Genomic DNA, 18,300 nt, shown 5'->3' on the forward strand with positions numbered 1-18,300 from the left:
GTTGAAAATGATTTGCTTTAAATGTAAATTCCTCCCCAATTTCATTGTGTCTATGAAAAGAACACTAAGGAAGATATCCTTGCGACTGAAATAATTCTTTTTTCCGTAGGTTACCTTTTTCTGGGAGTTGCACAAGGAAAAGTCTTTTGTGTTCTTTTGGTTTTGTTATATGTGCTGGGATGTATGGATACTGAAAAAAAGTAAAATATTAATAAAAGGTCCAAGGATCAAACTTCGCACCTTGGGTATCGCACTTGTTTCCATCGAGAATTGAATCATAAACAGGAACAGAAAGTTTGAACTGTAATTGACTAAACACTGACTCAAGGACAATAATTTCAACTAATTCATCCAGAGAAAATTTCTGCATCAAAGTGAAATTTTAGCTCACAAAGCTTTAGAATTTGACAAAGACACTGCCTACCTCTAATTTTATATGTGTGTGAAACTAAACACATTAAGCATAATTATATAGTACTAAGTATTCCCTTTCAATGATTTCACTTGGAGCTCAAACCCTGGCATTCAAATAAGGAATAGATTAGCAAACCCGAAATCCACTCAGTTTGATCAGCAAAATGATTTGTGATATGACGAGAGCTTTGAAGTTGGCATAAAATTGCATAAACGCCATTTTCAATTAAAATATCCACAAATTCAGGTGGTTTTCCTTTCAGGAAACATACAGCGCATGCGTCAAGCAAATTCATATTCAAGCATGTTTTTCATATTAGAATAATACACAATATATATCATTTTCATTTTGCTCGACAAATGCGCACATCTTTTCCTGAGCAATAATCTGCATCACATTTGACAGTTTTCAGGCTTATTTTGAGAAAAAGGCGGGAAATGTCTTATTCATGATGTCATAATGCTATACAATTAGGAATATCATTCTGATTTTGTTGACATAGTATACCTGGCATATATTTTACTTTCTTAAAATTCTGATTAAGGTTAATTTTAGACACATTTTATTGAGAGAAAATTTTTGGGCTTTTTTATGTATACAATCGTACCTTGTTCTTTGTCTAAAATATTTTTGCTCTTCATTTCATTTTGAAATTGTCATATCTTTAATTAAGTTGTCACATTTAATGTGTATAAAGAGGGTGATGTCATTAAGATATTGACTTTTGCATTTTATAAACATTTTTCTTGAAATGTGATATGGTTCCTCTGAGAAATAGGTGTGGTTGCATCAAAACAACAAAACCAAATTTGAACAATAGATAACAAATACTTGATTTAAAAAAACAATTTGAAAGCTTTTAATATGATATTTTCATGGAACTGCAGGGAAAATGTCTGACAAATGTTGATAAATTGCACTTTTTAATCATATTGAGAAATTCATACTGTAATGACGCATTTGTGATGTCATAATTAGACACATGCGGGTATCGTCAGTAACATATTATATGTGTGTTTTTGTGGAATCAGTGTACTGCCACACATAAACAACCACAGCGGGGTTCTCCATCACATAATCATCTGTATCCAAAATAATTTGCAACAATAGTAAGTCAAAAACGTAAATCCGCAAATGCCATCCTCGGAGTCAAGCAAAATCTAATTTAACACAATTAATCATCTTGAATGGTTCTGATAATCGCCTGCAAAGAAATCCTGAGGTGCATTGCCTGAACATTGGTGAGCTGATACAAGGAGAGGGATGGTTAGACAGGTAACTGATACAAGGAGAGGGATGGTTAGTCTGAAAGGCAGTTTGTTTGCCTAAGACACCTTCGTTGATTTAATTGATTCTTTAACCAATAATTCATGTCATCTTCATTAAGGACTGAGAGTAACAACATTGCTAATTATTTCCAGCTCATCATTTGAGGTTAAATTTATGAGTGATGTATCTAACTTGAGGCATGACATGATGTTTATTACCAATGTTGGTTCATAAATTAAACTTATTTAATTCTCAACAAATTGTAAAACAGTAGCAATGTAAACATTTGTAACAGGAAGAGAGAAAATGCGATGGACCAGGCCAGGATTTGAACCCTGCCCCCTGAATCTCTAACCAGGTGCTCTGACCGATACATTCCTTCCTCCTTAAATTGTCTTCACACTTGCAGACATAAACCCAGGATCTTTATCCCCTGGCAGGCATTTTCACTTGTCAGTTCTATGGACTGGTCTACGGTACCAAATGTAACAGGAAGGGAGAAAATGCAATGGACCAGACCAGGATTCAAACCCAGGTCCCCTGAATCTCTAGTAAGGTACTCTACCAACTGAGCTATGTACAGTCCCTGAAACGTTCTTCTTTCCCACTTGAACGGTGAATGCACGGTGAACGAACGCAGAGCGAACGGTGAACGCAATTTGGTGAACGGTGAGCAAACGCAGAGCGCAAAGTGAACGGTGAACGAACGCTGAGTGCACGCTGAACTCAAAATGATCCATTTACTCGGAATGTTTTTCCCTGGGATTTTACTTATTTCATAATCAAGTAATAAAATACATGTACATGTATATTTCATCAATTAATAAAAAATGAAATAAACCGGAATCGTGATACAGCATATTTTACAGTTCTGGATAATTTCAATGTAATATATTTTTGTACAAGTACCGAGTAAACATGTATATATTTCATGAAATCATCGCAAATTGTACATTAATAAACGCAACAGTCATACACAAACAAAAGCAAATTTCGTATGTACATTGTATATACATGTACCATTACATGTACAGATACATTTATTGCATGGGTATAATATATAAACAATGCATGTGAAAAGGAAAACACCATTGTCTACATGTGTAGTGACATCCAGGATTTACAGGTGTTCATGTATGGCTTCAAACTTTACAAGCTTGATCATTTGGGATACCTGTAATTAACAAACACCCCTGAAAGGAGTCAAGATAGATGCAGTAAACAAACAATACAGACTGTATATTCTGTGTCAACACCTCAACACTCCTAACAGTATTAAATATTCCTACTTACATTATGTGTGATTCATTTGTCGCAGCTACATTGACCCAAGGAAATAATCCTAGAATTTATGCACATGAAAATACAAAACTTACTATTTTTATCATTGATGTGACTGGCATATATTGCAGTTAAATCGTGCAACATTTGTATATATTTGATTTAGATAAAACTGTTTATTGTACTGAACTACCTGTAGAATGTTTAAAGGCTAATGAAGAAACATACAAGATAAACAATTACATCTTTGCATTAAGGACAAATGTTACAAAACTTTAAAATTTGGCAAGAGTAGTAAATATCAGTTTATTGACAATGTCTTTCATAAATATAGGCGTAAGAATAGCTATTTTAGTTTGACATTCTGACACGTACATACGGTACAATGTACATTATGTAGCATCGTTTGTTTGTTTTTATTTTAGAAAGTGGGGGGGGGGGGGGGGGGGGGGGGTTGACTTGTTTAAAACTCTTGTCAAGCAATGCAAAATGATTATAATAATTTGTGCTTTTGCCCGAACTTGTAAATGCTAAATCATGAACACAGGGGAAGAGGTTTTCATTACCTGAAACTGCCTTATTTTTTGTACCTGGGTTAAATTCATAACGACAAGCTTCTTATATTCGACTCTCATTTAGAATTGTTTTTAACAAAAAGCTCAAATGAACCTTTCGTCATTCACAGTGGATACTCCTAACATTTTGTACTCTAAAATTAAATTTCTGATATAGTAAAAAAGTCTCCTTTCACTCTTACGCACATGTTCAATTTTCCTTTTCGCCTTGCTATCAAGATTGGTCCTTTCACTTTGGTGTTCCGAATGGTTATGAAAAGACTGAACGATGAACGAACGGTGAGTGCACGCTGAACGCTTTGTGAACGATGAATGCACGCTGAACGCTTTGTGAACGAACAGTGAGCGCATGCTGAACGCAAAACTGTGAACGGAGAGTGCATGGTGAACGAACGGAAAAATGGTAAAGTAGAACATTTCAGGGACTGTATCTGGTCACCGTCGATTGAACCCGGCTGACTGCTACACATTATTCAGATTGCTATAAATAGACATCAAGGTCATACTTATGAGGATGGGACCAATACGACTTTTTTTGCATATTTTGCCCCACCCATGGGGCCCCAGGGGAGCCCTCCGAGCGATTGTCATAGATTCACAATCTATATTTCTCTTATCCTAGAGATGCTTCAAACTAAAAACAAAAAATGGTAATGGTTGGCCTTGTAGTTTTCAAGAAGCTAAAAATGTGAAATTGTTAACAAACGAAGCACGTCGCAGGACGAAGATAGATGGCAAGTTACCATATACACTTGCCTATAAGTCGGATTTTTGGGAGTTAAAAATTGGCCCAAAACTCTACATCCGACTTATAGGCGAGTCCTATAAAGATTAGCATTTCTCTGGACAGCGTAATATATGGTATTTTTCTAACAACTTCGTACTCCAACGATTACCGTGATCAACATTGACTGGACATATTATATTATTCATGTATTCTATGATTATATACATAAAGTACAAGTATTTACATATTTTAATGATTTTATATTATTGAAATTGATTTGTTGAGAAAATGATAAAATATCAGCGCATTTCACAAAAAATATTATTTGAAACAGAGTTGAAAACGTTAGAGCATTGATTTGAAATTGTCAACCAATTCTTGAAAAAAAGTTATATCGACTTATAAGCAGGTCAATGGCAAATCCCTCCAAAATATACAACCGACTTACAGGCGAACTGACCTATAGGCGAGTATATACGATAGTCACTTTTTGACAGTTTCTGCCCTACCCCTAAGGCCCCAGGGGTGCAGGAGTCCTGAAAGGACATCCCCACTTTAGCTATAAAATATGGCCCCCAATAATTTAGTAAAACATCAAAGTTTGAATATTGCCATTTACAATGCCCCAAGATGTTTATCAATACCTTAACTTACACGTTTGGTATTTTATTTTACTGAAAAGTTCATTAACATTAAGAGGTACGCTGTCTTTTGAAGTTGGGGTTGTCTGTTTTTGTTAAATCTCTATTGATATTCATCGAATGACCGGTTTTTAAAGCCTCTGTTTATATTGAACACAAGGTTGTCCAGACTTCTCCTTTCTATTATAATTTTTTTTTGTAATAAAGAAAATTATATCTAAAAGGCAAGACCGGACAATTTTGTGTCTGTGATGAAATTCATAAAATTTGCAAAAACTACACATTTTCTTTCTACCTCATTTATCTGTCTTGACCTCATCTTGACCTGCTGAATACCAAATCAGCCACGTGGTAATCCGTGCCATGCTAATGCTCGAAATACACGATATTGTCGACTACATGTATACATACCAAATAGGGGAGACAGGGGAGGGGGCACCCTCTTCCTGTTGCTACGCCCCTGTGTTATTTGGATTTTAATTGACAAAGAATACACATTTCAACATTCTCTCTCTCTCTCTCTCTCTCAGGCATTCAGTCTATTTTATCCGCTTAAAGCTGTATGATTATAAAGTTTATATGTATCAAAGTTATTAATTTTCCCTTGAAAGCAGCATATAAAAGAAAACATTTAACAAGTAAATAGACCTAGAGAGTACAGTACACCTATGGTACTGGTAGGCGTCTATAAATAGCCCCACGCACATCAGGGGATTTTTTAACAAGTTCAAGTTGTATAAATAGCACATTGTTGTGTGATTTAAATATCGTGAATATTAAAGGAAAGCCGTATCAATTCAGGTAATAATTCTATAGTTTTCAGGCTGAGGGTAACCATTTAAAACTTAGTTGTTTTTTTACCTTTATCTTCCAATATCCCTGGGGAAAAGGACTGTGAACATACTGGAGTTACAGTACATCAGTGTTTGATATTTATCAAAAAGTATGATAGTTAAATCATTTTCTCTTTGAAAAGAGGGGTGGTAAAAAGGGATCACAAGCTCTTGCTAAAGTGATGAGGTCCTTTACTGTTGTTCCAGACTTCATGCTACTGCAACATTCCACAGGAGTCTATCAAATCTTTCATTTTAAGGACAAACATGGAGTTTCTGATATTTTCTCTAAAATTATTTTTTCATCTCCTTGAAATGAAGAGTTGTTGTATGATTTTCGAAATAGATTTAAATTCTATATTATAGTAATGTTACCATACTTTGTACATCGGCCTGGGTAAATTCTAAATTGTAGTAATATTACTATACTTTGTACATCGCACTGGGTAAATTCTATATTATAGTAATGTTACCATACTTTGTATATCGGCCTGGGTAGCTCAGTGGTTAGATCATCTAACTAGTAAAGCAAGGGTTAAGGGATCAATCTCTAATTGTTCCAAAAGATTTTTCTCTCCTTTGCTACAGTAAAGTTCGTTTATACAACTTACTGTAATACATTAAGAACCATCTTTACATTTTTATTTGCAATAATCAGACACAATCAAAACATTCTAACTCTAAAACAGACATGATAACATACTACAAGATGTTTTGTAGAATTGAGATAGAATGAAAGTGAATTGTACATGAAACGCCACGAAAAATTATACATCATTGAGAAATATTGCATATGTCCTTAAGTAAGTGCCTCAGCTTTTGAGCACAGCCACGCATCTATAATGTCTAGGTATGAGTTGAACATGTCAAATTTAGGCCTTACCTGTGGGGGTTCAAAATTTGGTCTCCACCAGTTTCCAATCGTGTCTTCCACCACCCACTCCATTGTTCCACCATCTTGTCTTCCCAATGTCTGAAATCATTCACAAAGAGTACAATATTACTGTACAGTTTTAAATTTGCTCCTGGTCAGTTTCAGTTTCTTCTCTAAATCTATTTTTACACAGTATTCAGTCTTTATGTCCACTCTATGTACATGTTGTGCTAGGTCATATCTATATTACAGTTTTAGTTTAACATACAGTGTATTTAGACTACTTACAGTAATCTTACCTCTGTTAGTAATCTCTTTAATCCTTGTACTTAATCTTACCTCTGTTAGTAATCTCTTTAATCCTTCCACTTGATCTTACCTCTGTCAGTAATCTCTTTAATCCTTCCACTTGATCTTACCTCTGTTAGTAATCTCTTTAATCCTTGTACTTAATCTTACCTCTGTTAGTAATCTCTTTAATCCTTCCACTTGATCTTACCTCTGTTAGTAATCTCTTTAATCCTTGTACTTAATCTTACCTCTGTCAGTAATCTCTTTAATCCTTGTACTTAATCTTACCTCTGTCAGTAATCTCTTTAATCCTTGTACTTAATCTTACCTCTGTCAGTAATCTCTTAAATCCTTGTACTTAATCTTACTTCTGTCAGTAATCTCTTTAATCCTTATACTTAATCTTACCTCTGATGGTAATCTCTTTAATCCTGCCACTTGATCTTACCTCTGTTAGTAATCTCTTTAATCCTTCCACTTGATCTTACCTCTGTCAGTAATCTCCTAATCCTTGTACTTAATCTTACCTAGTAATCTCTTTAATCCTTGTACTTAATCTTACCTAGTAATCTCTTTAATCCTTCCACTTGATCTTACCTCTGTTAGTAATCTCTTTAATCCTTCCACTTGATCTTACCTCTGTTAGTAATCTCTTTAATCCTTCCACTTGGTCTTCTCTAGAATTTAATTCTCCCCCGGGTCTACAAATTACAAGTGTAACTGTATATACTATATCATACCAACTGCACATATTTTCAGCCTTTTTTTGGTTGTTGTTGTAATAAAAGTGTTGAGAAAAAAATCACACATGTATAAAGAAAACCTGACTATATTCAAGTACATAAGTTTTTAGTGATAGTACATTGTACATGTGTTCTTAAAGGAAACTAAGAAATGTATGCTACTCCTAGGTTTAAAAACATGTTCTCTACTGTCTTGCATGATGTGTTTGAGAAAAGTATGGGACAATCAACTTCCATATATACAAGGATATACATGTATCTGCTGGGAAACTTTGAAAATATATGCAAAAATTCAGTTCTCAAAATTACAATATAATCTACAGTAATTCCATCCATTTTACAACAAACTAAATATATGGAACCACATCTCTAAGCAAAGCAAGTTCTGGGAGAGACAGAAATGGTACTAAACATGAAAATGATAAATCTTTACAGTTTGAAAAATGTTGTTCCCAGTTGAAGCAGGAGGACATGTGGTAAACCATGTTCATGTACAATTAGCACTCCCTCCACAGATCTTCTCATTCCAATCTTCTCAAACTCATCTCTCATTCGCTGGAATCGGGCAGGCACTGAACTGTCCTTCTCATACAAAGGTTCTTTGGTTCCAAATGTGTAGTTTGTCAGAGGATACCTAAAGAGGCATAAAAATCCAAACTGATTTTCTTATATTGTATATCACAATAATCAAAAGGAAAAGATATCAACATGTAATTAAGCCTCTGAAGTGGTCAATTAAGCAAGGTTTGGTGGTTAAAACCGCCCCCAGTTTTAACCAGTGGTTTTAACCGTCCCGGTCAATACTCCCCAAGTGGTCAATTGTGATTTAAACTGTCCATTTTCCTATTTTTGTACATTTCTTGCAAAGATAAATTAAGTCTTTTCATTATATGGATCAATTGTTGATTAATATTTTTCATTATATAATAAAATGTAATTTCATAAGTTTAATATATTTGGTTTGCTGAAACTGACCTAGTTCCATGGCATAGCTTGACGATTGGAGACAGACCTCTTAATACATGTACCTGGGCAGATTAAGAATAAAAGGTAGCTGGATATTACCTGAGCACAGGAAGAAGAGTTGACAGGTGTTAATAAGCATAGGCTGGGACTTGAGATGACCAGTGTGCCTGTTATTGTTATGAAAACATCACCAACCCACCCCCTCAAATGTTTATTCAACAGTTAAAATGAAGATTGATGAAACAATACTTATTAATATAGTTGTTTCTTGTTAAACTAAGAAATTTGAACAGAAACTTTCACATCTTCCCCAATTCAACAGAGCCATTTGTACATTAATTATTTAATATTATGACTTATAAGTATATTGGTTACTTAAACATTTAAAATAAATAACACAGACTATAATGACCAAATAATTTTCAATCGATTAGTATTAACCAGTGTTGACCGGTTTTAACCAGTATCGAACACCGGCCCGGTCAATACTCATATCAATCTAATTAAAATTAGATCTTTGATCCACTCATGCAAATCGCTACACAAAGCGTGTAGCGATTGCATGAGCAGATCAAAGATCTAATTTTAATTAGATTGTACTCATATTGACCACTTTTTTTGCCAACCCTGCAATTAAGAAATAAATTTCATTTTGGAAAATAAATAAGGGGACCTGGTACAATTCTTGCTGGCATACTTGAACATGGAAGTATGTTAGCGCTTCAAGAAAAGTATACCGGCGTGAAGTATTGCAGTTCATACCCTCATGTACTTTCACAAAGGAAATCTTTTTCTCATATAAATTTACATTCTACTTTCATTTCTGTCACAATTCCCAGTTTTTTAATACGGATACTATATTGCGCTTGTTTATAAGGTTTGGAGATAAAAGTTCTCCTTCAAATCATGATTTGAACAGTGACGTTTATAAGTCCCTGATTTGAAATACTTTCAAAATTAGCTCAAACTTCCCTTGTCCTTCCAAACAACAATGCATATTCTGAAAGGATTTTCAGTGTTTGAAAAGAAAAAAACACACTAATGTTTGATCAATACTAAACAATGAAACCTCCAATGCCCTTTTATCATGTAAATCTAATCAATAAATTTGAATCAGGAAGTATTCCTATTTTCTCATTGTTAAGTTAGGCCATCCTTAAAAAATGTTTGTTTGGAATTGCCGCCCCTGGGGGGGGGGGGGGGGGGGGGGGGGTTTCAGACCCAGGAGGGAATTTATTTTTTTCCCATTGAAGTTGAATTTAAAATTGATAATAAATATCACAACATATAACAACAGATTTATTTTTCAGATATTTTTTCTGTTTAATTTGGAAAGAATCAAGCCGAAAAGGTGAAAAAATGACTTAAAAATCCCCAAAACAAATAAATTTCATCAGTCTATTTTAGAGAATTTCTCTTTGAAAATCTCTAGCCCATTGACAAGACAATCAGTACAGACTTGGAGAACCCCACAAAATTTCTTATGCACAATAAATACATAAGTCTTTCCTTATGCACTTTGCTGTATCAGCATAATATTCAAACTAAATGTGCATTGAAATACAAAAAATACAAGACAGAGCTCTACAAATTTTATCTCTGTTACAAGAGCCAAAACAGAATATCTTAAAAGATCTTTTATCATTTCAGCAGCAATTTTATGGAACTCGTTACCAGATTTTATAAGAAAATGTACAACTACCACGTCTTTTAAATCAGCCTATCTAAAACATTATTTTGACACTCAATGATACTCGTGTGTTTATTGTCTCTTTTCATTTAGTTCTTATCTGTATGTATATAAATTGTGATATTTCCATGCTTTGTGATATATTATGTTCTCGATATGTATATATGTTATAGACAGGACCACAATGTAAACTAGTTTATACAACTAATTGTGCAATCCTGTATAAATAAAGGATATTATTATTATTATTGTGCAATTCAAACTTCAGATCCATGTAACTTTGGCTGATATATTGCCAGTATGATTTACAGTTTTAGTCTTCACAATACTTTAAGAGATCGCAAGCCAATTGAAAAAACTCTGATATATCAGATGGCATATCTGACATATCGGAGTTTTTTCAATTTGCTCGCGATCTCTTTTAAAGTATTGTGAAGACTAAAACTGTAAATCATACTGCTGATTTTCACCTTATATAAGTATATAGAAACAGACAAAGGGATGTATGGCTCATTAGTGGGACGCTTATATTTCGCACAGACATTTTGGCAGCTACTGCTTGTCAACGACCATTTTCTAAATGCTTTACTACAGATTGCAAGAAAAACGCATTTTACTGATCCGACTGATCAGGGCTTGAAGCTAACTTTTTATGTCACCAGTCCAGTCGGACTGATGGGGTATAATTTCAACCTGTCCACAGAAAATTTTACCAGTCCAACAGAGTTTTCCAGAAAAAATTAAACATATGTCGTTAATGTTATTAAAATGAAATTAAACTCAATATGCCTCAGACAATATTGTAACACTTAAATGTGGGATTTATATTTACGAATCAGATTCGTCTGATATCTACAGATCGAAGTATTTCAAATGTGTGTATACAATTTCATAGGTATATATTCCAAAATGATCCTTGAGAAAATTAACCAGTCCCATTGGACTGACTAAAACAAATGTCAGTCAGTCCGCCATACTTTTAACCAGTCACAGACTGACGGGCATACGTTAATTTCGAGCCCAACTGATTAAATTAATGTGGAAGTTGAACCCAATGTTTAACAGATGAGTAATTCATCTATCGAATAAAATTCAAAACTCTTTTCTACTGATGGAACCAAAATTAAATAATTTTGTCAATAAAATTTTTCCAGTGAGGATAATTCTAATGAGGTGGACGGCAATTCCAAACAAACTATAAATTTATTTTGGCCTTACAAGGCTTCTTTTCAATAAAATAATTCTAATACAAGTGCATATTGTATGAAATATATTATAATCATGGTAAATATGTTATGAATGTAGTTACGTGTTATGACCAGATTTTTAACCCTCCAAAGAGGGTTATGACAAGATTTTTACATGCTGGAGGTTGGCAAGTATGTTAAAATGGTTAAAACTTGGGATTAATCATAAATTAATGTTTTACAGCGTGACCGTGTTTGAGGGTGAAGCAACTTTAGACATTTGATCCACCTATTCATTGAACGCGGGAAACATAATGAAATTGATGTAAACAGTGCATTGTAACGTCGTATTCAGCATTGGTGTTTAGCAAATTGACATAGAGAGAGACTCAGTACAATCGCGTTAATCAAGAATGATCATATATGATTCAGAAAATAAGATTTACATGCTGAACTACAGATTTTATGCAATTTTTCAGAAAGATGCAAACTTAAGTACACGAGATTCAATATGGAGAAATACATGTCCACATGCTTGTATTTGAATTGACGTCATTTGGACCAAAACTTTCAAGTTTCATAGGTATGGTCTAATTTTTCATTAGTTTTCTATATGCCCTCTATCTGCTTAAAAAAGTTACACATTTACTCCTGGATTCCATTCTAGTTTTAACAGATCAATGATGATTTAATGATTATGTGATAAGCACCTCACTTTTCCCCAAAACAAATCTCATTTCCTGCACATACACATGTACCGGCACAGCATAGTGGTAGTGGCAGTGCTGCTACTACATTCATGTAATCGTATTCTATGTTACCTACAGGTTAATCGGACGATCTAATGTAGGAGAAGGGTTAGTTATGCCATATTTTGCTGCATACGACATTGGATTTGCTCCTTTAGGCCAACCAGTTCTGCTGCTGTGTGTGGTCATTGTCTCGCTTATGATCAGTGTCTGAAAGATGTTTGTAATAATTGTCTAAATGTAAAGTCGTAAGTGTGAAAGTTATTCCGCATAAATTTTAAAGGGCACATTTCTATTTTACAAACATGTATACTTTATTCATAAATCATAAATATAAAGGATGACAGGTTTTTTAAATTTCTCATCAGAAGTTCTATATCGAATATTATTAGTTTTTATAAATCCGGAGTGAGATTTGGTTTTAATTTTAGCTTATGATGTCCGCGTCTAGTCAAAGGAACGTTTGGAATGAAGTGAAAATATTAACAAGACTGAGGTGCAATAAAAAATATTGAAAATGTCTCTTAGTGGTATGCGAGCACGTATGCTGCAAAGGAAAAAAGAGAGAGAAGGCTTGGAAGCAGAAATATCAAAAAAAGTCCCCAAATCGTCACAACCCTCGGACACAGGTGGTAATTCTTGTGTCAGATCTTAAGTTCAGTAAGACTTGGTAGTAGACGGTGATTTCGTCAATACAGTGGGAATCTTGAATCTTGCCAATGAGCTAGACTACTCTCGTGAAGCTCACTGGTAGGATTCATGCCTGTTTCTCACTTTTTTCACTTTATCATTGATACAATTGTGGACTCCTGTGTCTATTGAGGGATTAACTATTTTATCAAAAGGAACTATTGATCCTAAAGTAAAGGGTTTGATTTTAAAAGTATTACAGTCCATGGAACAAACTGCAAAGTAATCTCAGCGAGATTCGTTGAGGCTGGATATTTGGACTGACGCATCTTCCGAATCTCGGACCAGTGTCGCACATGAAAGTGATTCAGGAAATTTTGCCTGAACGTCAGCTGCTTGTTGTGATTAAAATGGGTGAAACTGAATTTCTTGTCCCCTTCAACTTTTCGCCTTAGACATCCTATTAACTCCCTATCACAATGAAACGTGCAATTTTATATACTGTTGAATTTACACTATGTAAAGGCAAGAAATGCATGTTTCATTGTGATAGGATGTCTAAGGCGAAAAGTTGAAGGGGACAAGAAATTAAGTTTAACCCATTTTAATCGCAACAAGCAGCTGACGTTCAGGCAAAATTTCCTGAATCACTTTGTGTGATACTGTTCTGAGATTGGGAAATATCCTCGACAAATCTCGCTGAGATTACTTTGCAGTTTGTTCAATGGCTAATAGTTTTAAAATCAAACTCTTGACTTTAGGAAATAGTATATTAGTATGTGGTTTGCACCTGTTGGTATGTCGGTTGTTAGATAAATGTCTGCTCAATATCATAAGAACCCTTTGCTTGACAGACATTAAAGTTCTTGTACTAGATGACCTATACTGATTTTTGATGTCACAAGGTCAAAAATCGAGGTTCAGTCTACAGGGATTTTTTTAAGGGTGTGTAGTAGGCCAAAATAAGATCCCATTACCAATACTAAAAAGCAAGTATTTTTCCCATTGTTTGCTTTAAAATTCCAAGATATGAATACAAATCACACCAGGTAATCCTTATTGTTCATAAATCTCCTTCACAGGGCGTCATGTTACAATTTTTACTTCAAATTAATTATTGATATAGCCCTAATTTCATTGGCCTCTGCTTTATTTAAATCGAGTAAGTAGTTAAAGCTTTGACCAAATTTAAATTCAAAAGAAGTCCAATTATACTTTAATTCATTGATCTTGTTATTTTCCCTACTTCTTTGTATGAAACATTTTTTAGCTCACCTGAACCGAAGGTTCAAGTGAGCTTTTCTGATCGCTTTTTGTCCGTCGTCTGTCCGTCTGTCTGTTAAACTTTTCACATTTTCGACTTCTTCTCCAGAACCACTGGGCCAATTTCAACCAAACATGGCCAAAAGCATCCTTGGGTGAAGGGCTTTCAAGTTTGTTCAATTGAAGGGCCATGTCCCTTTCAAAGGGGAAATAATCACAAAATTGCAAAAATAGGGTGGGGTCATTTAAAAATCTTCTCAAGAACCACTGGGCCAGAAGAGCTGAAATTTACCTGAAAGCTTCCTGACATATTGCAGATTCAAGTTTGTTCAAATCATGGCCCCCGGTGGTAGGATGGGGCCACAAGGGGGGATCAAAGTTTTACATACAAATATATAGGGAAAAACTTTAAAAATCTTCTTCTCAAGAACCACTAAGCCAGAAAAGCTGATATTTACATGAAAGCTTCCTGACATAATTCAGATTCAAGTTTGTTCAAATCATGGGCTCCGGGGGTTGGATGGGGCCACAATAGGGGATCAAAGTTTTACAAATATATAGGAAAAATCTTCTTCTCAAGAACTACTGAGCCAGAAAAGCTGATTTTTACATGAAAACTTTCTGACATAGTGCAGATTCAAGTTTGTTCAAATCATGGCCCCCGGGGATAGGATGGGGCCACAAGGGGGGGGGGGGTCAAAGTTTTACATACAAATATAGGAAAAAGCTTTAAAAATCTTTTTCTCAAGAACCATTGGGCCAAAGAAGTTGACATTTACATGAAAGCTTTCTGACATAGTGTAGATTCAAGTTTGCAAAGGGTAGTTTGGCCCATAATAGGGACTAAGGTTTTACATGCAAATATATATGGAAAGTCTTCAGATATGGGCCATTGTGACTCGGGTGAGCGATGTGGCCCATGGGCCTCTTGTTTCCATTTTGAAGCAAATGTCACAATATTTTAGAGATCACAAAGGCAAGGGTCAGATATTGTCTGCTCAGAATTCCTAAATGCTTGACAGACATCGAACTGGGTACACCTCTATTGATTTTGAGGTCAAAGGTCAAACTACTCTTGACATGGGGAAAATATTGTCATCTCAATATCTTGTGAACCTTTTTCATGACTGATCATTGACAGACATCGAACTTTATACACTGCTAGCCCTTAAAGAGTTAAGATGTCCCCTATTGATTTTCAAGTCACAAGGTCAGACTCCTTTTCATTTTGAATCTCAAAAGGTCATAAATCAGTTCACTCTGGACATAAAAAAAACCCACTGCATATCATTTTAGACCACTTTGCCAATTAGAGACCAAACTTAGTATTGTGGTTACCCCTGACTGGTAGAAAACCCATAAGTTTCATCATCATTACAGACTTTCCTAAAAAAGTTTATTGCCACATAGGGGCAAATATGTATCCAAAACATTTCTTGTTCTCATTGAAAATTTTTTCTATAGATGAAGCAAAAAAGGATGGTTTATCAGACCCTACAGTTTCCAGTGCAAGCACAACACCAATGCCCAAATCCGATACGATTCCACCAGTGCCAGACACATCGAAGAAGGAACCTCAGGAACCTCTGAAGGTGGATCTGGAGGTGGAGAAAAAAGTGTTAATGGTTCTGTGTGACATTAATCTGGACATCCCCTGTAATGCAGCAATCATTGCAGACCACACGACGAAGGCCTTGGAGAGAGGTGTCACGCTCGCCTCTATAGAGGTTCTACTGCAGAATTTTGCTTCTCAACAGTTAATAAGGTGGGATTGAATTTGAATTTGTATTCATTTGTATTACATATATTGTAGGGTATCTTACCAGTATTAAACTACTATATACTCTAGATCTAGTAATTATATCACTCACCACAAGGGTTTTTTTTCGGGAGAGAGAGAGAGAGAGAGAGAGAGGATACATTTTAATCAATACTCTACTCACAACAAAGGTGTTGTTGTGTGTTTATGCTTGAATCACCATGTCTGTCTGCCCGTAGACACAAGTATAAGGAAAGCATTTGATAAATCTCACTTAGCTTGCGTGCAAGTGGAATGCAAAGCTCAGTTGCTCATATGACACATCTTTCAATTGATGCTTCAAGCAATTTGTAGTTTGAATGCTGCATCAGACAAGCATTTATGCTTCATCAAACAAACATTTTATGCTGCATCATACAAACATTTTATGCTGCATCAGACAAACATTCTATGCTGCATCAGACAAACATTTTATGCTTCATCGACTCTGCTTACAGGCAGTGTTCATGTCTGATTTCATCTTATGGAAAGTGGAATACAAATCAAATTGGGATGCTTCTAGCAACTCATGGTTTGGATGTTCATCTGATATACATTTTGTGCATCCGTGACTGTGGAAACAGAGAGCATGCAGTATTAAAACAAATTCACGCTTGTTGCATGTTCCACATATTGATCAGTTTTTAAATTGGGACAGGCTACTTACAAATAAGTTGATGTTACAGGGGTTTCAGCAGTCTCATTTAAAGTCAGCATTTCTCAAATTTGATGTTCGTTATAATGATCTAATTTGCAAATAGAAGCTGTTATTGGGTCAAATGCTGTCTGACATGTTTCATACCAATTGTTAGGCCATTCTTTACATACTGATTTTGACTGGATTACTTAATTTTTCCAATCAAGATATAGGGCTCACGGCGGGTGTGACCGGTCAACAGGGAATACTTACTCCTCCTAGGCTGTTGATTCCTCATCTGCTATGTCCAGGGCTCCATGATTGCCCATTTCTAATTTTGTATTCTCTATGTGCTTTATGAGATTGATCCCTGTTTGTTAACTTTACTTGTTCATTTACTAATAATTAGTTACAGATCGAGTTTGAGTTTCATAAAAGTAGATCGATTTTTACAAGATTAATGGGACTTTGTGCAGAATGTAGATTTCTGGACTTTACAATGCCTTAACTTAGGAATCTCTAGGAATTTTTGTGTTCCCATAATCGGAGAGATTCGGGGGCACATAGTTTTTGGTCTGTCTGTTTGTCTGTAAGAAAAAACTAACCTTGGCCACATCTTTTGAATGGTGACAGTGCTTTCATAGTTCACTTGTGTATTCCTTATGAAAAGACCTTTCTTTGGGGTACCAAAATTTTTGCCCTAATGACCTTGGAGTTTGACCTCCTCTTTTTGAAATTCTTTGTCTTTGACCATTATCAACTTTGCTGTCATAAGGACTGAGTATCAGTGTTTTAATGTGGTTATTGAATGAGTACATACACAATAAGTTTCAGTGGAATTATTATAATATAGATTGTAAAACGTAGTGTCGTGGAATTATTATAATATAGATTGTAAAACGTAGTGTCGTGGAATTATTATAATAAAGGTTGTAAAACGTAGTGTCGTGGAATTATTATAATATAGATTGTAAAACGTAGTGTCGTGGAATTATTATAATAAAGGTTGTAAAACGTAGTGTCGTGGAATTATTATAATATAGATTGTAAAACGTAGTGTCGTGGAATTATTATAATATAGATTGTAAAACGTAGTGTCGTGGAATTATTATGATAAAGGTTGTAAAACGTAGTGTCGTGGAATTATTATAATATAGATTGTAAAACGTAGTGTCGTGGAATTATTATAATATAGATTGTAAAACGTAGTGTCGTGGAATTATTATAATATAGATTGTAAAACGTAGTGTCGTGGAATTATGATAATATAGATTGTAAAACGTAGCGTCGTGGAATTATTATGATATAGATTGTAAAACGTAGTGTCGTGGAATTATTATGATATAGATTGTAAAACGTAGTGTCGTGGAATTATTATGATATAGATTGTAAAACGTAGTGTCGTGGAATTATTATGATAAAGGTTGTAAAACGTAGTGTCGTGGAATTATTATAATATAGATTGTAAAACGTAGTGTCGTGGAATTATTATAATAAAGGTTGTAAAACGTAGTGTCCTTGTTCTTGTACTCTGTCTAGTTCTCTGTATTTTGTATTGTGTGAGATCTATACAATTTTAGGCATACCTATTTGTAATGGAGTCGCATCTATTTACATGTATTGAAATTAAAACATTGATATTCACCTGCTCTTCTAAATATATGTGGTCTGCAATTAATGATATTACTCAAATAAATTATTAATCTCATTATGACAGTTTTAATTTTCCCA

At 34.7% G+C, this 18,300-nt stretch overlaps 2 protein-coding genes and 1 long non-coding RNA gene across 5 annotated transcripts in view; 1 reads left to right on the top strand and 2 right to left on the bottom strand.

Annotated features, from left to right (window-relative positions):
* The window catches only part of LOC125672686 (cleavage and polyadenylation specificity factor subunit 5-like), a 33,014-nt gene extending 20,547 nt beyond the window's left edge, over positions 1 to 12,467 (bottom strand). The window contains exons 1-5 of one of the 2 annotated variants that reach the window (XM_048908896.2): positions 12,318 to 12,467; positions 8,083 to 8,283; positions 7,544 to 7,607; positions 6,625 to 6,714; positions 115 to 190 (exon numbers count right to left, since the gene is read on the bottom strand). In XM_048908896.2, coding sequence (XP_048764853.1) covers positions 115 to 190; positions 6,625 to 6,714; positions 7,544 to 7,607; positions 8,083 to 8,283; positions 12,318 to 12,430 — 544 coding nt within the window. In that variant the 5' untranslated portion in view covers positions 12,431 to 12,467. The remainder of the gene's footprint in view (positions 1 to 114; positions 191 to 6,624; positions 6,715 to 7,543; positions 7,608 to 8,082; positions 8,284 to 12,317) is intronic. The other variant, XM_056167180.1, reaches the window with a different exon arrangement.
* Positions 2,685 to 3,028, bottom strand: LOC130055240 (uncharacterized). The gene is made up of 2 exons (XR_008803530.1): positions 2,978 to 3,028; positions 2,685 to 2,858 (listed from the first exon to the last, which is right to left on the bottom strand). It is a non-coding gene; the product is annotated as an uncharacterized LOC130055240 (long non-coding RNA).
* Positions 12,468 to 12,677: 210 nt separating the features above from the next.
* The window catches only part of LOC125672672 (N6-adenosine-methyltransferase subunit METTL3-like), a 28,126-nt gene continuing 22,503 nt past the window's right edge, over positions 12,678 to 18,300 (top strand). The window contains exons 1-2 of one of the 2 annotated variants that reach the window (XM_048908883.2): positions 12,678 to 12,870; positions 15,599 to 15,899. In XM_048908883.2, coding sequence (XP_048764840.1) covers positions 12,759 to 12,870; positions 15,599 to 15,899 — 413 coding nt within the window. In that variant the 5' untranslated portion in view covers positions 12,678 to 12,758. Of the gene's footprint in view, positions 12,874 to 15,598; positions 15,900 to 18,300 lie in introns of both variants that reach the window. The other variant, XM_048908877.2, reaches the window with a different exon arrangement.

The sequence above is a fragment of the Ostrea edulis genome, chromosome 1 (genome assembly GCF_947568905.1).
Source record: "Ostrea edulis chromosome 1, xbOstEdul1.1, whole genome shotgun sequence".
In the NCBI taxonomy this organism is placed as follows: Eukaryota; Metazoa; Mollusca; class Bivalvia; order Ostreida; family Ostreidae; genus Ostrea; species Ostrea edulis.